The sequence below is a fragment of the Neodiprion virginianus genome, chromosome 5 (assembly GCF_021901495.1).
Source record: "Neodiprion virginianus isolate iyNeoVirg1 chromosome 5, iyNeoVirg1.1, whole genome shotgun sequence".
NCBI lineage: Eukaryota > Metazoa > Arthropoda > Insecta > Hymenoptera > Diprionidae > Neodiprion > Neodiprion virginianus.
Window position 1 is genome coordinate 1,321,857 of NC_060881.1, and position 26,981 is coordinate 1,348,837.

The following is a 26,981-nucleotide window of genomic DNA, read 5'->3' on the forward strand; positions in this document are numbered from 1 at the left end:
TACGAAACACCCTTACTTATCGTTAGTCAAATTAAACGTGGTAATTACTTCTGCGATACGTAGTTTGCAATAAATTACACGAGACTTGATATAAAGAGAATATCGCACGGTGACATTAATTGGTTGACATTAATTCGCTCTTTCGTTCGCTAGAACATCGTCAGCAGTGATAATTACACGTTAATGCGATAAACGAGTTACGATTCTTCCGCGAAGTTTCAACTTCATTCTTGGTCTGGTATTTTGCAGTTTTCGAAAAATTATCTCACTGTTATACGAACCGAGTGGTGAATTGTTGACTCTCGACAAATCCGCTCGATTCTATCATCCGAATTGTAAAATCGGAGTGGTTAGAAAAATTGGTAGAAAATGAATAACGGAAGCTTGCGAGCTTCCACGTTATATTATGTATATATACCTATATAGGGTAGGTAAAAACGCTAGTGCTCCGCATGTTGAGGGAAATTGAAACGGGTTTGGTGTCTATATCTACCAGGGAATATACCTACACCATTATCCTGTGGGAGGAGATGGCGCGTGGGTGTCGAGAGTGTGGGGGTGAATCGGTGGACGAGGAGGGATAGTGGAGGAGGATGAAAGAGGACGATGGAAGTGGGAAGTGGGGGAAGGGGAGAAGAGGAAAAGGGTCGTGACGCGAGCCGTAACCTTGGCAACTCGGGTCTACGAATGGTCCAGAACTGGAGCGCAGGCGGTTCATTCAAATTTCCGCGCCCTTCCGGTTCCTCTTTGGAAACGAAAAAATCGAGGAAAAGGGAGTAGCGTTTTTTTTTTCACTCGCGTTGTACGTTTTTCAGAGATTTTCATTTCGATTTCGAGCAGGCTCGCAGCGTAACCTCGTATTCGCTTCCCTCTTCACCTCGGATATCCGCGTCATCGGGGAATTCCGTTGCATGCGTAAAAGAAGAAACAGAGTAAACTTGTGTATGCAGTGGCTACAGAGTGAATATTTTACTTCCTCTCATGATATGCTGCAGCACATATAAGCGTGGGTTCATTCCGTATTCATCCGGGCGCCTGGATGTCGTACACAACGAATACATATACATATTATATTTAAACCGACGGGCGAAGTCGGTTACAAAGGGTTATGCGCGGTTACACGTTGCTTATAAATAGAGCGGAGCATGCTCCACGTACCTACAACAACTCTGTGTGAGATGGTCTTTTTGCTACCGAGGCGTACGGCTTGGCGTTAAAGAAACCTCTGCTCGAGCTTGTTTTGTACAAAAATAATGGAAAATAAAGACGGAAGGAAGTTTGAAAAAAATTTATACCCCGTTCTCCGACGAGATCTGGTCGTCGTATATTTAACGAGCTCCTGGAAAGAGTCACTAAGATAAAGTAAAATAACGTGACAGCTCGGCGTTGCAGCTCGACGTGTAACGAGGAACAATAATAATTGCGATCTTCTCGAATTGTTCACAATTAATTTTCCATTCCCGTAACGACGAGCATCGCGCGTCTCTTTGTCGTGTTCACCGCGTTGCCCTGAAAAGCCGATGATACTACGATATTAAAAACGGGACAGGATGGTACGAAATTCGCATTTTTCATTTGTTAATTTCTTTCGAAGGCCAAAGTTGAAAGTCAGATTTATTTCGGTTAGGCTACCCCTGATTATTATCACGTCAAGGGATGGTCAAATCGGTTTCAATTTTATAATCTAAAATCGATTTGCTGCTGATACAAATCTATTATAAAAACTCGAGTTTCGATCTGTGACTAAATTTTGAAAGACGTTTGTGTTCCCGAAAATACAATATACTTTCACGTTTACGTATCGAAATGTACAAGTAAGCTTTCCTATCGACATAATTTACATGTTGTCAGTTTGCGAATAAATTAGTATTATCCGACTTCATTTCACCATCCGTTTGGTTTTCATCTTCATCTGCAGTTAATTCGAATGAACTTTAAAAGTATCCCTTCAAGATAAAAACTAATGTTTCAATAAAAAGTTGTTCAAAGCTGACTTGTGCTGGTCGGTTGATCGGCTCAGAAATTCGAAAGTCCGTTTTCGGCCCTAGCCAATCCCCGGATATCCTGTCAATTCCCCCTCCACTTTTCCACCTCCTCCCCTCGCAGAGCTGAAAATAATTTCTTCTTTGTCTCACAAGCGTTTTTGTATCATCAAAACCGTAGCCTCGCTGCGCGAGGTAGAAGTCGGAGGGTAAAAATGAGGTAAACAACAGGGAGGGTGGAAGGGCCGAATCGTCGGTGCTGCGGGGGCGAAAGCGCCGGTTCGAAAAGCTTCCTTCTGCCTGCAGCGCGGGGCTGCGGCGTGTTTTGACGGGGGTGCTAACTGACCCGGGTCGGCGGGCCGTGGAGTGCGGAGCGTGTTCGAGGCGGTGGCGGTACTGGGTCGAGGTCACCGGGACGGTTCGAGCCGATCGATGCAGCCACGAGCCGCCGCCAAAACCCCCGAAGCTCTCACCCCCTCCCCCTGCCCCTATCCACCCCTTATCCACCCACGCCACCCCCCAACATCCACCCCCCGATTCCGGCCTCATGCCGAAAGGGCGCGCGAGTGCCGGTGTGGCGATGGTATCTGTCCCGCCTGCCTTTCCCTCGATCCCCCGTTCATCTCGACGCCGGCGTTTGCGCCCCTAGCCGTGTTCTCGGCTCTCGCGAATACAGGCTGCAGGAATATAATGCACACTTTCCAGGATTACCATATCCAGCGAGATTTCACATCGTTTGTGGGATTAATCAATGCGCAGCGACGACTGCATCTCTCGTTGGTTCAGGGACATACGTGTGTGGCTGCGTTTATTCACTTTTTAAAGGGAGTTTTCTAACCGTACTGGAATTAACATTCAGTTTTCGATAAAACTTGACGATTCGATAGATTTATCTAATTCAATCGGTGGATTAAATTTTTCTTTTTTTTCTATCGTTTCACGGAATTCTTTGCGAGATACAAGCAATTATGTTTTCGCACGTTTTACACGTAGGTATTCTTATGAAGGTATGGACGAGAATTTATGTTATTGATTAAATTTGTAACGAGGTGACGCTGGAATTTTGATGACATTTTTTCGCAGTTGAAGCTAGTATAATGATAATCGATAAAGATATTTCAGAATTATTCACCACTTCCATGATATTGGAAAAAAATATTTACAAAAAACTCTATACATGTATGAGGTTGTACCTAGCTGCGCAGGCCATAACTCGTTGTAATGTAGGAACAGCGTAAAACGTGAAATCGTTGGATTAGAGTTACTTTTCGGTAGTAAATGAAAAACAAGTATTTTTATGCGTAACGGATCTTGGAATTATACATATATAGTGAATGTACAAAGTTTTGACAGTAACGTGAGGCGGCTTTGCCAAATTCTGAAAAATCTAATACGCTAGTCGCAACGCATCCGAACTTTGACTAGCTGGGTAACTTCCTTAATTCTCCGTTTCTGCAGTTCCAACTTGAGCCAATAGGTACAATACCTCGATGCAAAATCGGCACCTGAACTTGACGAGCGATTCTCAATTGCCGGTGGGATCGGCGTTTTATGTTCACACCTGTACGTTCAACTGTCGCGTGTTTGGTTTCTAAGGGTATCTCCGCAGGCACTTATACACACCAACACAGACGCGACACAACATCACAGTTTTTACTAATGTTCTGGCCATTTTAAATGTCATAGCATTCATTTATACAACATATTTCTTACCCCCGAGGGATTTTTTTCTGGTGTTTTTTTTCCATTCTATTCATCTCTTCTATTCTCTCATATCCAAGAAACGATTTGGCGATATTATTGTATTATACATAGCGCGGGAACGAGTAGACTTTCAAGAGGAGAGGTTGAATGATAGATTGATTAATGAGGAGGTGTCGGTGTCTTATGGTATGTTAACGGTGCGGTTCGAACGTAAGATAAAGTCGATGTGATACGTATCATGCGAAAAGGCCTCCCACGCAGCTATGACGTGAGTTATTTTTCACCCCGAACATACCTCGAGGAAACTCGCCTCGACTTCGTTCGTAAATTTTGACCGAACAAGATCAGACGGGGAAGTTTCTCTCCGTGCCTTTTTCCTCCTACTGCGTTCACCCTTTTGCCGACTCTTCGAATGGCACTTGAAACTGTGAAATCGAAGTGCAAATTACCAACCCGATGATGATACACCGCTCATTTTCTCCGCAGGATAATTTAGACACGTCAACGTCATCCGAAGAGGAATCGTTACTCACCCCAGATCTCGATCTACTAAATCTAAGGTAAGCGCCAGGTCGAAGGAAAGAAACGACCGGATCTTAAGGAGGGATTCATCATTGCAGGGTGCCGATTTATCACGATAAAACTCGAGCTGCCGCCGCGCGACGACGAGTTGTAAAACGATCAGATGAGGAGTCTCATCCGCCAAATCTTCTCGACGAATTTCGCCTTCTGAAAGCTAGAAATTCACCCGAGAATACCACCAAGCCTAAATCACGTAAGTGAAGTAAGTTACTTTCGGTATATGAGAACGAATCTATCTACTCTGCGGATGCGCCATGCGTACGTGTCTCAATTTCACACGCGAGTTTTTGTCATGATGAACAAATGTGTATATATATACATGTATATATACATGTTTTTGTTCTTCCAAAACTGATGTCTTCTCCGTTGGGACTCTTCTGCCAATTACTTTTTTTTCCCTTTCCCGAAGCTTAAAAAAAATAAAACACGCTTCTAAAAAGAAATCGAGTGGAGTAAATGCGAGACCATTTATCTTCGAGTGAAACCGCGACTGATGTTATAATCCAGAGATTTCTTTCAGTCCACAAGGACGACCTGTCGTCAAACATTTCTCTGCAGCGAGCAGCGAGTCTTCAATGTGTTTCTGGAAAGGCATTGCACACGAGCAAGTATGAGGTGGGTGATCGATGGAGATCTTGTCTCGCAATCGGTACAAAGTGCGAGCAGTTTTTGTCTGAGATCAGAGTCTGTTATCTTTGCAGCACCAGGTGACTTTTGCGGAAACGGGATATTCGAGCGACGAAAGAGTCGCGCATAAATCCGACCTGAGATTTTGGTAATTATGAAAGATTTAACCTCAAACTTCCGTGACCAAGTCTAATGCGAGAATTATGATAAACCTGAAAGGTTCGAGTTGTAAGAGCAAGAGGTTGTTGGAAATTTTTCAATAACGGTCTCCTTGTTACTCGTGCAGGAGGAAGGGAACGCCTCGCATCATCAAGGCGATTCGACAGCACAGCAAGAAGGGTGAGCTTCTGAACAAGACAGTCTTTACATATAATTTAACGCTCGATTCTTCCCCCATTGTATTTTCTCATGAATTTAAATCTCCTCACTCGCCTGGCCTGCCTCCCTCCCTCCCTTGCTCTCACACCGCATTGACGCAAAACTCGTGTAGCTATCCCCGAAGACAAACCGGAGCCCTCGCCCCGCCCGAACGGAGATAACAGCAAGAGTAGCGTCGTTGTTCTCTACCACAACAAGCTACCTGCGCCTACGCCAGATCCCTCTTCAAAACCCAAACTCAGGGTTTCCCATTCAGAGGACTCGGTGGCCCAAACCCTCTCTCCTACATTTTGCCCACCTAGGTAAGACGGAGGATGCGGAATTTTCCCGGTAAAATGGTCGAGCTCAACGATAGATGAGACGATGATTTGTTACTGATTAGTTGGACCGACCTTTCCACAGGGGCAAGCTTCAGTCTCGACTTCAGTCCCATGCCAAAACCGCAGAGACGCTACCGTCAAAAACACCGACTCGTCACAAGAGGACTGCACTGCGAAGACAGCGCAGAAGGACAGAGGAGATTCGTCGTAATTTGTCCATTCAGCGGAACCCAGTGGAACTAAAGAGTGTGAGAGTTCAGGAACGACGTTGCGAAGGTCAAGAGACTTCTTCCCGTCTGTCGACGGTTGCTTTGGACAAGAGTGTCAAGGATCGCGAGTCGTCCAGAATCGCACAGGAAAACGCAGGAAGTCTAAATTACCGAGCGAGAGGGCGATGTCGCCCGTTTGATAAACCCGGTTGTACTCCAAGGCAAATGGCTCATCGTGCCAAGTAAATTGACGAGTCAATTGCTGGTCGTATCCTTAGTGCTCGCATTTTTTATTTCGTCGATTTTTTTCGCAGTTTGGGAAGACAAAACAGTGCAGAGCCGCACCCGTTCATGAACGGAAGTCACAATCTGAGTTATCTGATGCAACACATGCAAAATCATCCTCCAAAAGAAAACGGTGACAGTCGTGGATTGATCGACGTTAAGAGCGACGAGGCAAGGCGGGTATTTCCATTTCAGGCAACGCCCAGCGGAAACTTGAAGATCATTCCAAACCAGGTTCGAATTCGTGTTGCCTGTTTCCGACGTCGGAAAGACAGGCTCGAAACAGACGTACAGTTGTTTTAGGTCGTGTTCGAGTCGAAGAAGGTTAGCGTACTTGTCGCGGATCCCAGGCATACGAAAGTGAATGTCAAGGCCGAGCTGAGTCGACAGGGTGTTGACGTTGGAAGGTCGGGTGTGGACGCGAGTGGACAGGAGCCACCTCCGGGAATCAGTCACTCGACAGCTAATCAGCTCCAGGTGAGATCCGCGGTGTATCTTCGATGCTGTACAGTTTGTGAGAAGCGAATGAACCCTCGAATATATCGGCTACTGTAGGTCCATCAAAACTTGTCCCACATCGAGGGGGAATACAGGCCGAGAACCCAGCCGCACAGATCCACGCATCATCACGGTGAGATGGACCAGCATCCCTCCAATCAAGGGGCAGCCTCGCACGCGATGCCGACCAACGACACACCCCTGGCAGCGTTAGTTGCAGACTGTTATGTTATTGAGTAGTCCGGTTACGGTGGGAGTGACAGTGTGGTTCGATCTAGGTTGGGCTTCAACGGGGAGCAGCCGATCGACTGGGAGAACATAATCCTGCCGGAGAAAACGGATCTGTACCAGGAACTGGCGAGGCGTATTACGAATTACAAGTGGGTCTGGTTTCGAATTCGGTGGCGCCTCTTTTCTTCTCTTTACCACCCTTGCGTTATACATATCGTGTGCAGGAATGCAGATTGCATAATACGACTCGGCCACGACGAGTTCCACTGTCATCTCTTGGTTCTACAAAGCTACAGTACATTTTTCGACGAAAAGAATTACAAAGAAGTCGATTTAACCGGGGTGAGTTTGATCATAACTCATTGCTCCGAGCGCCAATGCAGTATATGAGCGTATCCTTAAGTCTACTTAACGCAAATTACGAGACGATGAAAGTTCCCTACTTCCAGTCTCCCGTAATTTGATCCCTGGTTTAATTACGTTAGACTCTACCTCCCGGAGTATAAGATTAAACGGTGCCGATCGGATGTCACGACTGCAAAAACAGTATTTAGAACACTGTCAACTTACTCGTTTCCAATATGTTGCAAGAATCAATTCTTACCATCAACTCGTGTACATAGGCAGGATCCTTCCTTAAATTTTATTTACTCCAGGTTCAGCTATCGTGAGATCTAGGGAGCAATTTTTTTTTATCCATCAACCGTTCTCAAACAGATCCTCTTATAGTCCGAGAGTCGCGAGCGCGACCTTAGGCCACTTTACCACTTCATTGCTGGCCTTAATATTATCAGAGTGCCACACACGCGAAACTGCGATGGTAGAGGGAGCTTTGCTATTTATTGCTGAGGGATGTGGTTGCGAGAAACGATACAACCGAGGGCAAGCGGGGTTAGGTGCTGGTGGAGGCAGTAAGATAGCTCGAATGGGGAGGACGGGTGGTTCAGTCAGGTTGACTAAGGTGGCGTCGGCGGTGAGAAAGTAATGGTTTATATCCAGCTAAATATATTATATTAGGGTAGGTACCCGTCCGAGGACGAGGAGGAGGCAGAGCTTTCCAGAATCAGGTATAAAAACCCTTGCGGCACGTTAATCCACCCGGTACTTTATTCCGAGTCCCGAAGACTTGCAATTTTTTTACTTTATACCCTCCTCGCCTCGCCCCATCGACCTAAAATCTTTTCTCTTCCACGCCCCATACTGCGAGACATCTCCCCAGTCGACCAACGGAGTTCACTGTGTCAGTTTTTGCTCTTTACCACCGCCTTCGATGACTCGAAGAAACGATCCGCACGACCTACACGCAACCCTATCGCAAAAACCAACCATTTCCTCAGCGATCACCCTACCTCCCTCGACTCGCTCTCGTTGTTTTGCTAGTAGGTATTTCGATTTCATTACAATAGCCCGCACGTATTGTGCGCGAGGTGGAAGCCCAAAGAGCATACCGAAGCAAGGGAATGTATCGCTTATCGCGGTCGAAGCATAATGTGTCTTGAGGACTTCGGCTGGCTGAAAGGGGACAGGAAATCGATATATCTAATACTTGAGCACAGTCAGCGGATGAACGAGGGGACGAGGGCGAAGACGAGGAGGGGGGAGGAGCGGCCCCTACACTTCTGGGGCAGAGATACAAGCATCCCCGATCCCCTGTGTCAGCATCCCCCAGCGGCTTTCCCCATCCTGCCTTCTCCATCTTTCTTTCTCGCCCTCCTATCGGTGGCTCAGCGCCAACTGACCTTGGACCCGTTTTATCCCCTAGCTGGCTATATTTAACTCCATTTACCGAACGACGAATAGAGCGTCTTGAATACTGTTCATAAAGAGGTTCACTATTCTCTTATCTTCACTTTCTCAATCCCTTGAAAATCATCCAGGGAAGAAGCAATTAACGTGGCGGATATAACGGCGACGCTCTGAGGGATCTAATATTCATATTCAACTGACAAATTCTTATTTAGTGATGTAAAAAAAAATAATCAGATACAGTAATACATAAGTAAAATGCAGAGCAGCGTGACGTCGAAGGCGTTCTCTATAATATACGACTGGATGATCAGCCCAACCTGCGAGAGCTGCCATCTACTCAGAAGGGACAATATATTGGAGATTTTCACAGCTGCTCAGTACCTCGGAGTCAAAGGTCAGTATGGCACACAAAGCGCGTATAAAATTTCACCAGTCAGGCAAAGATAAGAGTCACAGGCCACAGCCAAACGCCCACGAAACTGCTAGCAAGGTGCATTGTTTTCAAGAGATGCATCTCGCTGGTGTAAGTTCTCTAGATGGCTACAGGCATTTTACGTCTAGCTGAGCAGACCTGTTTCCGAATGTTCTCGAGAGTTTGAAACTTTTCTGTGTGGGCACTTTGCGGTTTTCCAAACCCATTCTGCTCCACAGAAGATTTTGCATACCGGCTGTATAAAGTATACGGAAGACTGAAACGCGGCTGGAAGTAACGCTGCTCACAAGAATGGTAAATGCTTCACGTGATATTTGTTTCGTCTTTTAATGTCAGCGTTGGACGACGACGCATTCATGTAGTGTAAAAATATGCACCTCTAACACTAGCTCGCTGCGGAATACGAGGTTCGGGAAGTAGAAAAATGAGATTAATGGTTCGCTCGATAACTCGTGCTTACGGTTCACAGAGCTGGAGGAACAGTGCTGGGCTTTTATTGACAACGATGAATTGTTCTGCGAGGATACAGCCTTCCTGCTCTACTTAGAATCGCGAAAGATCGGAAACACCGCGGTAATGGAATTGATGGTCCCCAGGATCATGAAGTTCTTCCTAATGCTTGTGAGCACCAAGGATTTCCTTGAATTGTCGGTCGAAGAGCTGTGCTCGCTTCTGCGTTCGAATTATATCTGCGTTAACAGGTAACCCCGTCGTCAGCGGGAATACAATTTGAATTCATCCAATTGTAAAGTGGCTCTATTATTCTTCCAGTGAAATGGAAGTCCTAATGTCGGCCGTACGCTGGCTTATGCACGACTGGGAAGGAAGAAGACAACACTTGCTCGAGGTTCTAAAATGCGTGCGATTCGGTCTCATCGCCCCTTGGCAACTGGTTGACGTCAAACGAAACCCCGAGAACCCAGAATTTATGGAACTAATGTCGTATCCAGAGATTCAAAAAATGGTCGATGACGGGCTCGCGTGAGTGCATGTGTCACGGGATGTTCGCAACTCGAACGATAACGTGAATTTCACTTCCGTAGATTCGTGATAATAAAATACTGGTACGGGAATCAAACCGAGGATTACTACCACTGGATAGATCTGCTGGGTCTGACGGAACCAACGAACAGAAACTGGGCTGGCGAAGACAAGGTAAATCGAATTAAATCCACCTCAGGTACCTACTTTCGACTCGTCGAAACCATGTTGCATGATCCTGAGTGTACTTCAACTTGTTTTTACAGAACTACGTCACGTATCGAGAGTTTTTACTATACTTGGAGGAGTATCAGCAAACGCGGATGCCAGAATTGAAGGCACCGCGAAAGCCAAGGACGAAACCGACCCCGCCCAGCTCACCGCCAAAGGATTGTCCGTCCCCGCCACCTTCCAGGACACGTGCGGGTTTTACAGGCCAAAATCACGCACCTATGGAGGGAGGCTCATCCGGTAAATGTTCTGAATATTCAATGCTACGTCAAAAACTGAACTTGAGGGATTTTTGTTTATTTTTTTTTTGTCCATTTTCGATTATTTTACATGTGTCTGATCAAGGAGCTACCCCGAATAATGTTAATAACAACCCTGGAAGTCGCAACAGTCTTTCGAAGCACCCGCCAGGTACGAATCCGCCAAAAATGCCAGTGCCAGCGTATCTCCCACCCGGAACACCGGCCAGCATGATGGTACCGCCAGAAATTTTGAACGAGTACCTCAGCAGTATGGACAGAAACGCCAAGGGGGTGAGTAGGCCAGAAACGAATCCCAGGGCGAATCAGCGGCAGAAAAACTAGGAATTTGTCGATATAGATGAAATGTCAACGCAGCTGTGATCGCCTCCTTTGCTATTCATACCACAGTATTCGTTCACTGCATCGCGATATCGTGAAACGACCAGTTTCGCAAAATTTCAACGTTCTTGTACAATGTTATAAATACATAGATAACAAAAAAAAGATTGTACAAAGAGTATGTGCTGCGTTCAGTATAAGAATGTATACGACTCAATCCTCGGCACTCTACTCTTTTTTATGTAGACAGTTTTACGTTCAGCATGCGAAATGTCTTTGAGATTATAGGACCAGCTAATTCTAATGGATTTTCCAATGGTGATATTGGCGATTCCAGCTGTCTTTAGAAAAAGTTTCGATCTCCACCTCGCCCGTTTTCATTTTCACTTACCGAAACAATCCTTGTTAAACTGATTGGATTTGTTCACGGTTTGAAAGCAACAGAGTTGCAGTTGTGCTCGAAAGTGCAAACAGTAATCTAATTGAAAATCCCAACGGACCGCTAAGCCCGTCCTCGCTCAACCCGCGTTTCTCCTCTCTCCCAACTTCCGCCCCTCTGTTACGCTTTACTCCGCAGTTTAAGTTAACCCAAGAATAGACTATCGTAGCTCTTAATTGAGGTTAACTGGAATGAGGAGAATAACGCTTTCCTGGTCACGATTCACCGCGATGTGATCCCTTGGGAACCGTTTGGGATTCCCTGAATTCGGTGAGTCCAACAGCTTGGGACGATGATGTTGGCATTCCGAGCCGCTCGTTCACTGCATTATTTTTCCAGGACCTTGCTCTGGCTTGCCTTGCTTCACTGGGCTAGAAAACCTATCCAATCTCAAGGTAAGCAGGGATGCCTGTAAGTGGTTGTCCCGAACAGTGGCATAGTCTAAGGTCAGAGTTCATGCTGCTATAATTCCGCCTTATAACTGCCGCTACATTCTCAAATTAATTGAACAAATTGGTATATTTTTTACCGGCTATCATCAATTGCTGTATGAAATTTCGTAGCGATGGCTATCATCTATGTCACTGATATCGGAGAAAATTTGTCCGGTTTGCACTTACAGCGCATAACTCTTACCTTGAGATGGCAATCTCAGTATAGCTGAATCGATCATGAATCACTTAATTCAGTGAAAAAATAATTAACACCAATGACGATCTCCTCTATTGATACAATACAGCTTCTCGTATGTTTCAGGAGGGTAAAAATTACGAAAATCCGGAAATTGGCCCGGAGACCAGAGATCACAAGTGCAATTTTATCGAAGCGGGAGAGCCAAACGCGGCAGTATGCAACTTGCAGAATGTTATGGATAGGCCAGCGATGTTCCAGCGCATCCATCCCGAAGGATGTGTAACGGTACCCCCATGAGATGATTCCTTAGAGAAAGATTTTTCGATCAATACCTCCGTTCTTAGGACGAGGGAAGACTGCTCAGTAACGATGGAATCGGTATGGAGGAGCATCATTTGTACTGTTACCAGCAACCTCACCTCGTCTACACAGCAGAGAGGAAGTGTCATCACTTTGATCAGCAGATGCAGCAGCAGCTTCTGCGACGTCATAAAAAATACGAGGTCGAGCTCGTAGAGTCTTCCAGATCCGAGGAGGAGGCTGCAACTACTATTCAAGCAGTTTACAGAGGGTACAAGGCCAGAAGACGGTTCGACGAAGTAGGTGCTGTTTAGAGTTCTACCTTAAATGATCAACCGGCTACGATTGATCATTTTCTTCTACATCTCAGATCAGGAAAACCTCTTCCGAGGAACGTCAAAAGACCAAACGAGTTGCGGAGCTGCTGGCTATGCCGATTGTAAAGAATTTGCACAAGCCACTTGAACCAGTTAAAGTGTCGGCCGGGTTTAATTTTCAAAGGCAAAACTCAAACGACCTCAAGCAGCAGTCTTGCCCGAGTCCGCGAAAAACGAAGGATGAATTACTGAACGACAATGCAGGGCAGCTTCAAGCGGAGGAAAACGAGCGGGTGAACTCGGAGAAGGACTTTGAAGGGATAAGTGTGAGCCACAGGGTCGACGGTTTTGGTCTAATTACGTCACCGGATACAAGAAATTCGGTTTCTTTTTCAGTTCGACGTGATTTCACCCCGGCCAACTCCTCGTGGTATTAAAAAATCTCGACAAGCCGATTTGCAAGTGGAAAAAAGCTCCACGAATTTCATCGAGCCCATAAACCCCATCGAAACCATAAAATCACCGACATTCTTTCACGGCTGGGACGAGAGGCTGAGCTCAGTTACACCCTCGGTAAACACCGACACAGATGATCCGTTTTCACCGAGAATGGTGGAACGCTCTACCATCGATCTGCAAACCACACGGGAATCTCTTCGCCAAAGCGTCGAGTTCAACGATGAAATTACGCGAACGGGGAACAATGAAAATTTACCAAAACCGAAGGCTAGAGGGGTCTACATGCAGAGTGTCTCTGGTTTCAACAGCCAGTTGTTAGTATAACGTGAAATATATTTGAGAATTCAGAGAAGATGTGATCTCGACATGATTTTCATCTCTTTTACAAGATCACAGCGAATGAGCCTCAGCCTTCTTGGCTCCCATTCGAAGCACTATTACCAGCAAAATTCGTTGTTCTATCCGGATCGCGAGTCAGTTTTGGTATTGGGTGGGATAGATACACACGAGGAGTACGGTTGCACCGGAAATACCGGAAAGGACATGTACAGATTCAAGCCCGAAGAGAACAGCTGGGAATTCGTCGGCGAGATTCCTGAACCGAGGCATCACCATTCCGTGGTGTATTTGAAAGGACGTGTCTACCTAGTGGGTGAGATATATTCTACGAAACTGAGTCCTCGGCGCTTCGCGACTCTTACAAACAGTCAAGCGATTCATTAATTCGCTGCTTGTGTTATCCAGGTGGAGCCGATCCCAGAGAGGATGATATCCAGAAGAAAAGTCCAGTCGTCGGAACGGTCTGGAGCTACGATCCTGCCGGTAGAATTTGGTTCAACGAGCCCGGGATGTTGACGCCCAGGCAGAATTTCAGCCTGGTCGTTAGTCACGGGAAAATGTTCGCCATTGGTGGACAGGACAGGAACGGGATGTCAGTACGGCTAGTGCCTCGTCGTCTTACGGTTATTGGTTACTTCTTGCAGGCATTCAAAATGGTTATCGCGCTTTCGCAGGGCGCTTAGGACCGTTGAATCGTTCGACCCGGTTGAGTGCGTTTGGCGAAAAGTACGACCGATGTTCACCGCGCGGATTGGACCGGCCAGTGCGAAGTATCAAAATCGTATCTGGGTCGCTGGAGGAATGACCAAATCGAAAAAGGAGCCCCTATCCAGAGAAGTTGAATGCTATGACCCATTAGAAAATTTGTGAGTTCAACCATAAGCAAAAAAAACAAATTAACAATTTGCGCAGTTTTGTTGTTAACATCGCATCACTCGTAATTCTGAGACAGTGCCCAGATCAAATTGATACATGAGTATACACGGAGAGAAGAAAAAAGTGCAGATTTTACTTAAAACTACAGAAAAAGTGGGACACATCAAGGTTTTTAGTCAAAAATACCCGTGGCAGTAACGTTACTTTAACAATGCATGCGGAAGAACTCGTTACTTCGTAACTTTAAGATCATCTGAAATTTGATAAAACATGATAAACAAAACATACTTATATATTTAAAAGCCCAACTCCTTGAAAGCCATCCAGAAATTGCACAGTTATGTTTTTTCCCCTGATATTTTGTTACGTTAACGTTACTAAATTAAACCTCGTAGTGATTTTCACTGTTTCTATAACAAATTCTGCATTTTACAAAGTATATTTCCCGAAATAACTCGGTGTGTTCCTCCTTTCCTGCAGCTTTGAGTAAAACCGACTCTGTTATTTTCTCCGTGTAGTCGTAACTTTTCTGTTCAGTACATTGCATCAGTACTGCGATTACTATTACTTCCAAGAATGAACTACGCTAGATCCGAAAAGTGGATTGAGTTCGGATCGTGTTTTTCATGCAACAAAGGTAATCAGTCGAAAAATTCTTTTTCTAACATACCCACATCAAGATGGTTAAAGGCAGCGGCACTCCGTTCACCGCGGTGTTTCGCCTCCATGTACGTCGTTTCGGGTTGTCTCTACGTTATCGGGGGTGCCGGGAAAAGTCCGAAGGTGGAAAACGGGACGGAAAGCATCGACAGCATCGACGTCTGGGATCAGGACGGCTGCACGTGGTGCCTGCAGGCTTCCATGGCGATAGCTCGCCACGGTCACTCGACGAGTTACATAGGTGCGGAACGATGATGAACCTGCGTTAAAACACGGGTATCAAAATTACACAGGCCTGCAAAATATAACTTTTAATTCCCCCTTAAAATAACGATGCTTTTTTTTAGTTATTTCGGTATGTTGACTTCGAATATAGCCCTACTTTTTTTTCTTTTTTGCTTTACTTATTTATTTTTATGCAAGATATGCATATTTTCAGATTCTTGAACAATTTTTATGAAAACATAAAATATAATGAATACAAAACTGAATGTTTAGTTATAAATTGAACAGCATTAGTTATAAGCATGACTAAAGTGACGAGATAAATGAAAAAGACTTCAAAACTCCTGTTCAATCTTTTTCTCCTGTACTTACGTAGCTCTAAATATGCTTAAAATCACCACGCACAGCACTAGTGAGGCTAGATGAATATTTGAATATCAGCACTACCATTGATACACATAATTAACACAGAAATTGTAAGCTAACTCTAGTAGTAACATAAATAGAAATTCTCAGAAAATTGACGTGATAGAACTTTGCTAAAAAAAAATTTCATAGATTCGTACCTAATACCTACCGAAATTGCAACTCAGTTTTGTCAGAGGAAAAACCATCGCAGGTCTGTGTTATCCGAGTCGATAAATTGAAACACCAATTCCTCTCTCTAGCGCTATCTCTCTCACTCCCGCAGGAGGGCAGCTCCTGATAATCGGCGGCGTCACGACGGTCTACATGGGGACGTTAAAGAGCGTGGAATGTTACTGCTGCGAGCGTGCCAATTGGATAAAGGGAGTGGCGTCCCTGCCCTACGCAATATCGGGCCATGGAAGCGTCTCCCTTCCCCCCGTGAACCTTCTCATCGAGCCTTAGCCCCCCTCCCCCTCGTCGCCCGTGCCCACGAAGATAAATTTATTTTCACTATACTCACGGGACAATTTCGCCTGAAGTTCTATTGGGCGGCTTGCGGTTCGTAGATCTAGAGATTTGGAGTTCAAATCGATGCACATCATTCGCAAGGAACAGATCGCGACGATGATTTTAGGTGAAATTGCTCCATGTTTTGATGGGCGGGTCAGCGGGCGAAGAGTCGACGAGCTGTTTACGTATCGGAGATGCTCTTCGGATTGTACAACATTGTTAGGATTCATTTGTTGTTTTAATAAACGTTTACCATACGCTGTTGAAGCCCGCTGTTATTCTCTCGCTTGCGGAAGAAACTTGTAGGCATATCACTCGATACGATGATATATATTACCAGTGAAAGTAATTCGAGTTTCTTCGGTGACTGTGAGAAGAAAAACAGTTTCCTTGCAACGCCTAACGGATATTCGAAACATTTGAAGGACGATAATCGAAATGTGATGTTGAACCGTACCGTCAACAGAGGTCGGCAGCGTGTTTTATTATCGAGGCGCCATCTGTGAGCTAACCACGGAACCGTTTGCCTCGCGGATTGAAGTTTCGAAAAGTTTTGATTCGAATGTGGTGAGCGGCGAGTAGTTTCAGGTTAGCGCGAGTTAACCTGAAAATGGCCGAATCGGAAGGCTCGACGGTATCGTGTGTGTCAAATTCGTCGCGTGGTGAGGATAAAGTGCAAGTGTCAAACGATGAGGGTTCGCTGCCGGGATTACTGGGTGAGTTTTTCTCTGAGCATATTGTGGCCTAGTTATCGAGCCCGTAGTGTTTACCAGCTCGAGTTTACACACGAATAACGAAAAGGAAAAATGCACTCGGTAAGAGAGAAAGAGAGAAGGACAGATAAGAAGGATGGAAGGACGGAAAAGGAAAAGAAAGGAAGGGAAAAGAATCGGTATGTATCGCGTGTGGAAACAATCACGTCGTGTGCAACAAGTTGTTGCAGGTCGGTTAGGTAGCCGAATGATGTCACGATTACCAACGAGTCAGTGAATCACATTCTTAGTACCGTACAAATCGAATCCGGGACCGTTGGAATATATTATTATTGCGTAAAAATATCGTGCATTCCTTGGTCCCTTAGTCACATATATCCAGCTTCTCTCTCTATCTCTCTCGCTCTCTCGCTCTGTTCCTCGCACGACGGTTTTTGACTCGTCCTTATAACAAGTTGCAGCCGAGCGCCGTCGGATTATCTTCACCGTGCCCCTTTTTCGATCGGCAAACCTACCGAGGTCAGAAGACAGTCTCAAACTGTGCGAAAGAGTCTCGTTTGACACGCTGAGTACTCGAATACTCGATCGTGCCGAAATCTGCACCGGCAACTCCGATCCGCTCGGATGGTAAGTCGCGACTGTCTTTGACCGCGGCTCTTTCGTAGATAGACAGTGTACCGTCTTTTTTCGATTTTGAGATGAAATGGTTCGTTCTGATTGCCGTGTGGTTTTTTCGAGAACGCTTAGCGCGTCGATTATGAGGGAAGAATGTGCCGGTTTTTGGATAATTCAACGGTGATAAGCCGAGTTTAAACATGGCTTAAATACTGCTGATCGTATATCGCAGATAAGAGTGAAATATGTGTATGTATAACGCGTATAAAATGTTACGGTAAACATGTGATTACCGCTGCTCATGACGCCGCGGAGTGTGTGAAATTTTTGAGAGAAGTACATACATGCAATGTCAGTGGGTGCTGTATGGCCGGAAAAACCGTTCCAGTACCTACCGCAACGTAACAACGAAGGAAGAACAAATTATTCGCGAAGCGGATCGATTCCTTCCGGCTCAGGTTGTGAAAACCAGTCGAAACAGGGTTATCCTCCAACAGTACGAGAAGCGGGCCTTTATCGCAGTCGGGAGTAATACCGACAGTGCCCTTGTTCACGATTCAAATGATCGTAGTCTTTTCAGTGGAGCTTCGAACGACGCTCGCCAGGCAGACAACTAACCACCAATGCGAACGAAGCATGGTGACATGCGAAGTGTCAAACTAATCTGAATTACGAATCGGAAAATATTTTTTGCGACTCTACGTAAGTTGTGAAAGGCGAGACTATCGCTGTATAGCGAAAGTATGGCGGAACCCGTGCTCGTCGAGGAGAGCACGCCGATCCGACTTGCCGTGAAGTTGGAAGAATTGGCGAAGACACTCGGAGAGGATGCGCAACACCACGACTACATGGTAGTGCTGTTGATAGTTGTCATGGCTGAGGCTGGATTTTTCATCGCGGGATCAGGTTCAGCGGACGCCGATGCAGGGTAAATAACATGTCATGCAAATAATTCTTGTACTTGCGAAATTGCATGGATAACAGGGTTCAGTTTCAAAACTACAAACTTACGCCTTTCTCGATCACTTCTATTCTCTTTTTCGTTCTATCGCGATGTTTCTTGCACATTCGATCGTATTCAAGAAACAAGAAACATCAGACGACTCGACCAGGTCCGTGATTGCGAACCTACAAATCAACCACGTGATGACAAGGAGAGACAGCTTTCGATAAAAACTTTATCTCACGACTAGCGCAGTCTAACGATGCGATTCGGCGACGTGCTCGGCGGCAAATCTTTCAACGGGGAAATTGTCGGTCGGTAAGAACAGCCGCGGCCACAGCGTGGAGGGTAAGCTACGTGCAGGCGCGATGCGTGTACTTTCTGAGCGCGAGTTGTTCGCAACGAAATATCGGCAAATAACTCGGTTGCGATTGATTGAGAATAATTCACGTTGCATAAATACGAATGATTCTTCAAATATAATTTGTATAAACTATGAATGATTGTAGCAAAACTTCTGGTCACACGAAGATCCACTGGAAACACGACACACGCGAATATTGCTAGTCGCCCTTTCAGTCGTATAATAAACATACATGTTGATGGACTTGTTACCACGCGGTACTGAAAATCGCATTGATACCCGTGCGCTCGCCCTGCGTAAATGACGCTCCAACTTCGAGCGGTTTCTTCGTGGCATTAGGCGTAAATTTCAAATTCACAAAAAGGAATGGAATCCTTGAGTTAGAGTCACTGACGCGTGAAAAGATCTGTCTGCTTTCTTGAATGTCGAGAAATCCTTGAAAAGCTCGCTCTCTTTGGCATCCTGTATAAAAATTGCTGAATGTTTTTGCTTAAGAATTTGAAAATTCATATGAACTATGCTACAGCTTTTACATTGAATGACTGTAGATACGGAAAGAAGAGATCGTTGGTAATACCTTCGGACTGGAAAATGCCGGACACTGGAAATTACAGTTTGAAATTTCAATTGCAACCATTGCCAGATCGGGAATGCAAGCTGCTGGCGATCCCGTGCGGAGATACGCTGGTCGTGAACCTCGTACTGCCATATCCGTCCAGAAAGGTGTTCAGCAGGGCGCTGCAGACGGTGAAATACGTGAACATCTACTCTTCGGATTTGGCCGGGCGTTACCTGAACCTGAAAGAGTTCTCGGTCGTCTTCAAAAACAACATGGCCACTCCGGCACGCTGTGAAATGCTGTCAGTCGCTGGAATCCCGAACGCCAGTCTCCCCGGACTTCCGGCAGAGATTAAGCTCCGGATCATACGGATGATGGACGCTTACTCCTTGACCAGGCTCGCCCAAACCTCCCGTGAATTCCATGAACTCGTCATGCAACCCATAATTTGGAAAAGACTGCTGCTACGCGACTTTCCTCAAAATTCCTGCCCCGAGCGAAATTACTACGAAACTTATCGCGTAAGCAGACACTCCATAGTCAAATTGAAACTGCCCGAAGCTCTCGCGAAACGTAACACTCGCGGAATACGCAAGGAGTTGTCGTCGTGCTTCATAGGCATCGTATCCTCCATCTTATTTGCTTTCATCGTACTCGCGTGTCTTGCGTATTACATGCTCCCACAGCTTTAATACCTAACAGAGAAAGAAGTAAATTTGATCGACCCTTCCGTTCTTTCTGACTTCGAACAGAACATACTGTGATATAAGTACTGAAATTGTCTTCGAATCGCCTGAAATGAATGGGAAAGGACCGTTTTTGCAGAAATTATTTCGGATTTTAACTTTTTTCATATTTTACAACCTCTTTTCTACCTACGATGCTTCGACAAATGTTTATAATGCCAAGTCGGACCGTAAGCTCGATATATCCGAGCAAACCTCATGCATAAGTAAATATCGATACTTATTATCCGATTATTTTTGTGATATGTCTACAATTTCTACCAGATGTTAATATCTCCACTTTTTATCGATCGCAACCCTCACCAGGACTTCCATGAAACAACTATCGCGTCGACGCCGAGCTTCATGGACGAGTGGTGGCCAGATCTCGAGGTTTCAGCAGACTTTCCAAGAGGACGCAGCATCCCGCTATGCTGGCCGGTGCATAGATATTAACTACGCTATTTATCCGAATAAACGATTATTGGAAATAAATTTTCATTGTTCTGTTTTCCATGCTGCCTTTTATACCGATATCCTTAAACCAGCAGCTTGAGCGGAGAAATGGGAGCGGCTGAAAATTGCTGAGTTTTTTTTTTTAAATTTGTATTTCGACTTGCAGCAGGGGAAGACGCACTTCATGAGGTAGCGGTCGGTGCTGCTGTTCGTGAGAGTTCGCAGAATTCGACCGAGCAACGACAGGCCAAGGCAAACGGCGATACCGGTAAGTCAGTCGTCGTATATTTGGAGTAAAGAGTTTTTCCACGAGCGATTCGTCCTTTCGCTGGTAAAAGCTCGCTGATTAGCAGGACCGTACCATAGTTCTGGGAATCATGGAAAGTGATTCTGATTTTCTTTGTCAACATCATTTTCTTGAATTACACTCCTTCCCTCCGAATCGCACACGATATGGATTAGCTTTGACAAATCTTGCACTTTTTATTAAATTTCTCGATGAGACTGAAGTTGGTAACGTTAACGCAAAGAAACACGTCGGGGTGGGGGGGTTTACTATTTTGCAACTTTGTAACAACTTTGAAGCAGTCGAGTTTTCAAATTATGAATACGTTTTGTTTTATTACGATTTATTGCATTTCAGACATTTTTGCAATTGTGAAATGAAGATTTTTTTCGAAACGTAAATCATTGTAATAACGTTACTAACTTCGGCCTTATATTCCTTGGCTCATCGCGTTCATCTATCGTTCATTATTTCTTATCTCGTGAGTTTCAGACTCGTAACTCAATTAGGTTGTATCAAATTTTATCCCTTCTTCAAGGCTGCGTTATACGCAACAACTTTGGCACGACTGTTATATTCGGTGCTTACAACGCAGTAATTAATACGAATTGTTACTTGGGAGGGGGATAAAAGACTGTAAAGACTGCTGCCCTTGGTGGTACCCTTGAAATCTTTTGTACCGCAGCAAGTTCCCAATTCTCGTTGGGTCTAACTCACACAATTTCTGGAGCTTACGTATTTCACGTGACTGGCATACACTCTTCCATTATTTTTTGTACATACTACTCGCAGGTACCTATATTCTCTTATCTATACGCGCAACATTGTCATCTTTTTGTATTCAGTTGCGTGATAAATTTCAAACGTTTACATTTTTTTTTTTATTACTTTCGTACGAAAGGCGGAGAAATTTCTTTGACCTAAAAATCACACAAATATTTCACCTTCGTCAATTTTACACTGTAGGACTTGATAAAACATACCGGGAAAGAGAAAAATGACACTATCTAATTTGCTTCTTCTTCCTCTGCTTCGCATATATGAATATGATATCATCAAGGAATACTTTCATTGTTGTTTGTTATTTCGCACGTGCGTAATCTTATTCATTGGCAAATGACAACGTTCATCGATCGGATAAATCTGATGGAAAAAAAGTATATATAGATAAATAAAAAAGAGAGATAAACAAGGAAATACATATCGTTAAAAATATATGGAGCGTGAAATTTTCGGCCCTGACGACGTGGCGTATAAAACGAGAGTCGTTGTAATGCAAAAAGCGTCGGTCCAAAGGTGGGAAACTTTAATGACGCCGACGTACGCGTCGAGCGCGAGGAATATCCAGATCTTAGCAAGGGTTCGCGAGAGACGAGATGCTGCGGCACACCCTTGACGGAGACAATGCCGACTCGAGTTTGCTCTTGCAGCTCCTGAACGACACGGCGCGGGCGTTAAAGCTGTGCTCATGTACACGAAGATAGAGAGAAAAGGGAAGGACAGGTACAATACGTTACACACCGACCCGAGGGATGAGTTGAGGAGAGAAGAAGAGGAAGAAAAAAGGAAGACAAAAGTAAAAATGATGAGATAGGCGATCGGCGATAGAGACGCGCGCTTCGTATGGATGCGAAAACGCTTCGTTCTATTTTATTCCATCTTCGGGACTTCGAAGGTCGTCAAAGGTCGTTCCGCTCGCCAAAGGTAGAAGGAGAGGAAAAGAAGAGGAAGGCTTGTTGTACAGGGAGGATATCAGTGGCCCACAAATCGCGGCAATGAAGTCAGCTTGTCCGTATATATCGGTGAACAGGATCCCTCCCATACACCGTGAGTGCAGGGTAGGTGTATGGTGCTTTGTCAGCAACCCGAAAATGGTCAGGAGAGTAGAAGGCGGTCGAGATTACGTCGCGGTGGCTCAATCTCGCCACGAATTCGAGAGTCATCCTCGGCCGTGTCGTCTGTGGGACGGGATACGGGAGAGACAGAGAGAGAGAGAGAGAGAGACGGAGAAAAGGAATGGGGGGATAAGTCGGAAAATCGGAGAATGGGATGGACGAAGGGGAAAATAAGTATAGCACATAAACCATGCACGCAAATACCTATGTATAAAAAATTACATACTTCCATTCGACTTCCGTCCGACTTACGGTTACGGCTCCGCAATGAAAATTATGGTACCTTTTACATACGCGCGGCATCGTCGAGGCGGAAAATGAAAGGAAACGCTGCTACCGGTCATTCTTTATTTATTCGCAAATATAAACCGGTTTGTTTTTTGGTTTTCTCCTCAGAGATATTGAAGGAAAGCTAGACTGGTTATGAACTCACGAGATTGAAGTTGGTAACGTTATCCTAACGAAGCATTGGGAAAAAACACTATTTTCTTATTTTTACAACGACTTTGAAGGAACGAAAATTTCAAAGTATGATTATGTTTCGTTTTTCCTCAGAATGAATCGTTGCGATAACGTTAATAGTGATTCTGCAGTTTAGTGTGAATTCGGGAATACTTGAAGTATAGTTTTTTGCTTTTCGTCTTAGTCGGTTAGTCATTGATTCTGGATACTACGTACGTTTGTTCAGTTTCTCTCCTCTTGAGCTTTCTTCCGACGTCTTCTTTCTTTGGCAAAAAATCCCGAGAAGGATGCTCGCAGCCTGTCTTGCCTTCTTCCGTTTTTCGCTGTTCGTACAGCAGCGGGATATTCTCTGAAGGATTTACATACCACGCGACTTTTAATGGGGGAGGAATCCCCGCGCAGTGCGTGTCGGGATCGGAATAAAGTGATTTTGTGTCAGCGCCTCGTCAAATGTCGAGTGGTAAAAGTTGATGTTGGACAGATTTCTGGAGAGGGGGATGATTATTCTTGCACAGGATCGTTTGAGCACGCCTGATTGCCAGGAGGTCGAAGCGACAGTTTGAAAGTATAAGCGTTATCCGAAAGCCCGCGTGTCTCTTCCTGATGTCTTCAATTGCTCAGCCGTAAATTCCCGCATCCTGAGAACCCGCGAAGCAGTTAACTCGACGTCTCAGCCTCGGTTTCCACCATTACTGTTATTACTGTTATTATTTTTATACGCGTCGCCTCGAACCTCGGACGACTCGTTTTATTCCCCATTTCCCCGCTGCGGACGGCTGATGTAACGCGAATCCTGAAGGGGGCGAGTCTACCGTCTCCTCGGATCATCTTTGAATCGTATCAGATAAACGTCTTATTCCCTAACACCGCGACCTGTGATCGCCGTCCTTTCCGGTACATAAACGTTCCCGATCGACCAGAAGAATCGGAATCACTATCCCTTTTTCGGATGCTTCCGATGCTTCAGGAGGCCGAAAACGAGTGATTTTTCAAGGATTCTTCACGAAGAGACATTTCAATTTATTGATATTCAAATTTAATTATTGAACTTTAGTCTGATATTTTTTGTTTGTATAAATAATGATTTTTAAAACTGCTATAACCGATTTCCGGGAGCACCTTTAGAAAAAAGCGTCTTGCGGTGAGGAATATATCTCTGGACTGGATCATCCGAAATGAAAAAACAAAAAAGATTTAGTTAATACAAAATGGAAAATATTTATCGGCGAGCAAAAACCTTCGATCAAGGCCTGAAAAGTTTATTCATAAAGCTTGTGTAAAAATTTTGAGATTGATCGGTCCAGCCGTTTCCGAGAAATTTTTGCTCACCGACTTCGTAAACCTAGTTTTGAAAAAAACGCGTTCAAAGTTTCGAGAGCACTTTTAAACGCTCCGAGGCGTCTTTGCAAATGTTGGCGTAACTTGGAGAATATTTGTCGGAACGACGTGAAATTTTCTGTGCACATACTCGAACATATTTACATTCCAAAAATGAAACTAAAAAACAAAATAACCCCTTAAACTTCATCGCTCTCCAAGTAAACTCGAATCTTCCCCCCCTCTCTTTGCTTCTTCATCCTTGATTTTCCATCACCCCATAATCTTAGGCTAAAAATTCCTGAATGCGAATTCACCGTTTCGCTAAGCTAGCGCTAGCGAAAATTCGATTCATTCGTCGAGACGAACTCAATTCCATAAATCCGAGTTTCTCTACCAGGTTTGAAAGGAGGGTGGAAAAAAAAAAAAAAACTTTTCCACCGCCGAGGGTCGCAAATATTTGACCCTCCGTTTTCTCCCTTTACATTCGATGTTTGCGATTCGGTTTTTCGCGAATCTCTATATACAGTCGATTTTAGCCTGCAGGATCCGTCGCTTCCTCCTTTTCCTTGACTTGTTCTTCCCCAGTCGATAACGATTGCTCCCTCATGCAGGACGCTCAAGGACCCAGGAAGAGATCCTGCACCGACATTATAACCCGCGTCCCATTTCTCGCCCGCGACCTCCAAGCTCGAAGCTTGCGCCGTTTGGCCCCTATCTCTCTCCCTCCCTCCCTCCCTCTCTCTCTGTCTCTCTCTCTCTCTCTCTCTCTCTCTCTCACCAGCCACCCGATTCTCTGTTCTCTCCCTCTCTCCTCAGCGCAGCTGGACCCAGTTTCAGTTCGCTTACCGAACCCGTCCCGGACGAATGTCCTGGGATTCGCGGCTCGTCGCCCAGTGGCGGTAAAAGTTAAACGCAGGGTAAATGAGCGAGTTTCAGCCCCTGTTCCGATTATCCACCGTCGCTATAATCAGCGAAATCTGTATTACTGAACGATCTGCCACTAACCCTTATTTTTCATGCTCCGTTTGTCTGAATATTCGGATGCTGCAACTGTACGAAAAATCCGAGTTTCATCGCCTCCAGACTTACGTGCTACTTTCTTAATTTAACAAGTGCGGTGCAGCAGTATTTTTGTCAACAGTTACGTGATATTTTCCGTTATCATTACCGGGAATAACGCGCTCAAGCGTAATAATTAATCAGTAATTATATCTCTGATACGAATAATCTGTTACATGGACGCGAGTTCTTTTTTATCGTCGATATATATATATATATATATATATATATATATATATATATATATATATATATATATATGTATGTATAATTACCCGCATGAATATACAATACGTGTGTATGTGTGATGATTATTTTCGAACTCCGTATTGTGCAAGTTGTTTTTTAACGTCCGTGCAATACTCGAGGTTTATCGTCATTGCGAGTTAATTACTCCTGTATAAAGACGTTCTTAAATTATTTTTATTTTGTTTGTGTATTTTTTTTCTTTACGCTTACACACTTTTCAAAGAAATCTCCGCTTTATCTTTACTCCGGTCCGAATCTCCTCCCTTCTCTGACCGTCCTAATGGACATATGCGTCGTCGTTTTTACGGCCAGCTCTTTTTTGAGCCTTGAAATTCTGACGGCCCCCTCCTATCTCGGTTCTGATACCGTTTGACGTAATTCCGAAAGCGCCGCACGAGGCGCATATTATACCTGTTTGGCTATCCGTTTCCTAAGTTCGGCCGTACCGAGAAACGCGAGACCAGTCGAGAGCTCTTTATTGACGATAAATCTCCGTGAACGACGAGGAGACGAAAATAGCCGTATACATGTACAGTGTAGAAGAGTAAGAGAAGAGAAAAATATGATGTATCGCCACTGTTCCCGGTGTGGAAAAAATTTTTATTGAAATACGAAAGGAATTCCCGAACGTCTCTGCATTGTATAACGTGAGGGCGCAAATCTGTATTCTCATCCATTTTTCTCGTCGTTGGAATGAGAGAGACGGACTATCCCCTACATTGTGGAGGGAATATTATTTCGGTGATTTCGGATCGTTGAATTGGGCGAGGGACAGGTAATTACCGCGTTTCAAATAACCTCCCGGATTTACGTGTCGCTTGTGCAACAGACGCGATAGTAATAACAATGAAAATTGATTCCCGGGCGCGAAATTTACGCTCAAATGTGCGATAAGGATGAAGTCAGTCGGTAACGTTACTGTGAAAATTATTTAGGATCATCTGAAATTTATTAAAGAGAAGCCAACTCGTTCAACAGTCACTTGCAAATTGCGCACAATTCGGTGGCCGTCATTTTGGCAGGTCATGGATTGCACGGGTTGTGATTCATAGCTCAGGTTTTATTACCATCGGGGCGCCACGACCCTTATTAGATAACAGTGACGCAATTTGTCCAAAATGATTCGACGCGTGTAGAAAGGGGATTCTCGAAAATGGTTGATCGATTCGAAAGCGAAAAAAACAAAAAAAAAAAAAAAATTAACACGGTCTTGCTCTCTCAAAAATACATCAAGCCGCGCACGCGTCAAGATTAAAAGGCGCGGTGTCCTCGGTATTTTAACTCCCGGAAGTAGCAACACTCCAAAAATACTCGTGGGGTAGGTACCCACCTTCCGTTACGCTTAAGAAAAGTTTTCAAGGCTCGTCAGAGAGCTGGC

At 44.8% G+C, this 26,981-nt stretch overlaps 3 protein-coding genes across 7 annotated transcripts in view; all 3 read left to right on the top strand.

Annotated features, from left to right (window-relative positions):
• The first annotated feature begins 3,908 nt into the window (after positions 1-3,908).
• Positions 3,909-16,150, top strand: LOC124304706 (uncharacterized). The gene is made up of 28 exons (XM_046763256.1): positions 3,909-3,954; positions 4,173-4,246; positions 4,307-4,461; positions 4,789-4,883; positions 4,970-5,043; positions 5,182-5,234; positions 5,386-5,575; positions 5,676-6,044; positions 6,117-6,321; positions 6,391-6,564; positions 6,643-6,794; positions 6,864-6,965; positions 7,041-7,158; positions 8,827-8,959; positions 9,468-9,699; positions 9,770-9,979; positions 10,042-10,153; positions 10,246-10,450; positions 10,556-10,743; positions 11,987-12,148; positions 12,208-12,462; positions 12,534-12,806; positions 12,877-13,253; positions 13,329-13,591; positions 13,684-13,870; positions 13,953-14,144; positions 14,835-15,055; positions 15,731-16,150. Exons 1-28 carry the CDS (start codon positions 3,925-3,927, stop codon positions 15,907-15,909), a joined length of 4,980 nt encoding a protein of 1,659 aa, XP_046619212.1. The 5' UTR covers positions 3,909-3,924; the 3' UTR covers positions 15,910-16,150.
• Positions 16,151-16,523: 373 nt separating this feature from the next.
• Positions 16,524-26,981, top strand: part of LOC124305937 (phosphatase and actin regulator 1-like) — a 155,740-nt gene continuing 145,282 nt past the window's right edge. For 3 of the 4 annotated variants that reach the window (XM_046765970.1, XM_046765971.1, XM_046765972.1), the window contains exons 1-2: positions 16,525-16,673; positions 20,499-20,600. In XM_046765970.1, the coding sequence (XP_046621926.1) occupies positions 16,568-16,673; positions 20,499-20,600 (208 nt within the window). In that variant the 5' untranslated portion in view covers positions 16,525-16,567. Of the gene's footprint in view, positions 16,674-20,498; positions 20,601-26,981 lie in introns of all 4 variants that reach the window. The other variant, XM_046765973.1, reaches the window with a different exon arrangement.
• On the top strand, positions 17,882-20,371 carry LOC124305941 (F-box only protein 7-like). 2 transcript variants are annotated; one of them, XM_046765980.1, is made up of 3 exons: positions 17,882-18,213; positions 19,141-19,672; positions 20,162-20,371. In XM_046765980.1, the coding sequence occupies exons 1-3, from the start codon at positions 18,029-18,031 to the stop codon at positions 20,330-20,332; spliced, it is 888 nt and encodes a 295-aa protein (XP_046621936.1). In that variant the 5' UTR covers positions 17,882-18,028; the 3' UTR covers positions 20,333-20,371. The 2 variants fall into 2 exon arrangements, with proteins under 2 accessions (XP_046621936.1, XP_046621937.1); XM_046765981.1 differs by having other exon boundaries at positions 17,890-18,213; positions 20,204-20,371.

Coding starts and splice junctions, on each gene's coding strand:
- LOC124304706 (XM_046763256.1), top strand. CDS start 3,925: ATGCGAAAAGGCCTCCCACGCAGCTATGAC. Junction 5,235..5,385: donor TCGACAGCACAGCAAGAAGG/GTGAGCTTCTGA, acceptor AAACTCGTGTAG/CTATCCCCGAAGACAAACCG. Junction 6,966..7,040: donor AGGCGTATTACGAATTACAA/GTGGGTCTGGTT, acceptor TATCGTGTGCAG/GAATGCAGATTGCATAATAC.
- LOC124305941 (XM_046765980.1), top strand. CDS start 18,029: ATGGCGGAACCCGTGCTCGTCGAGGAGAGCACGCCGATCCGACTTGCC. Junction 18,214..19,140: donor TCAGCGGACGCCGATGCAGG/GTAAATAACATG, acceptor GAATGACTGTAG/ATACGGAAAGAAGAGATCGT. Junction 19,673..20,161: donor ATTACTACGAAACTTATCGC/GTAAGCAGACAC, acceptor AATTTCTACCAG/ATGTTAATATCTCCACTTTT.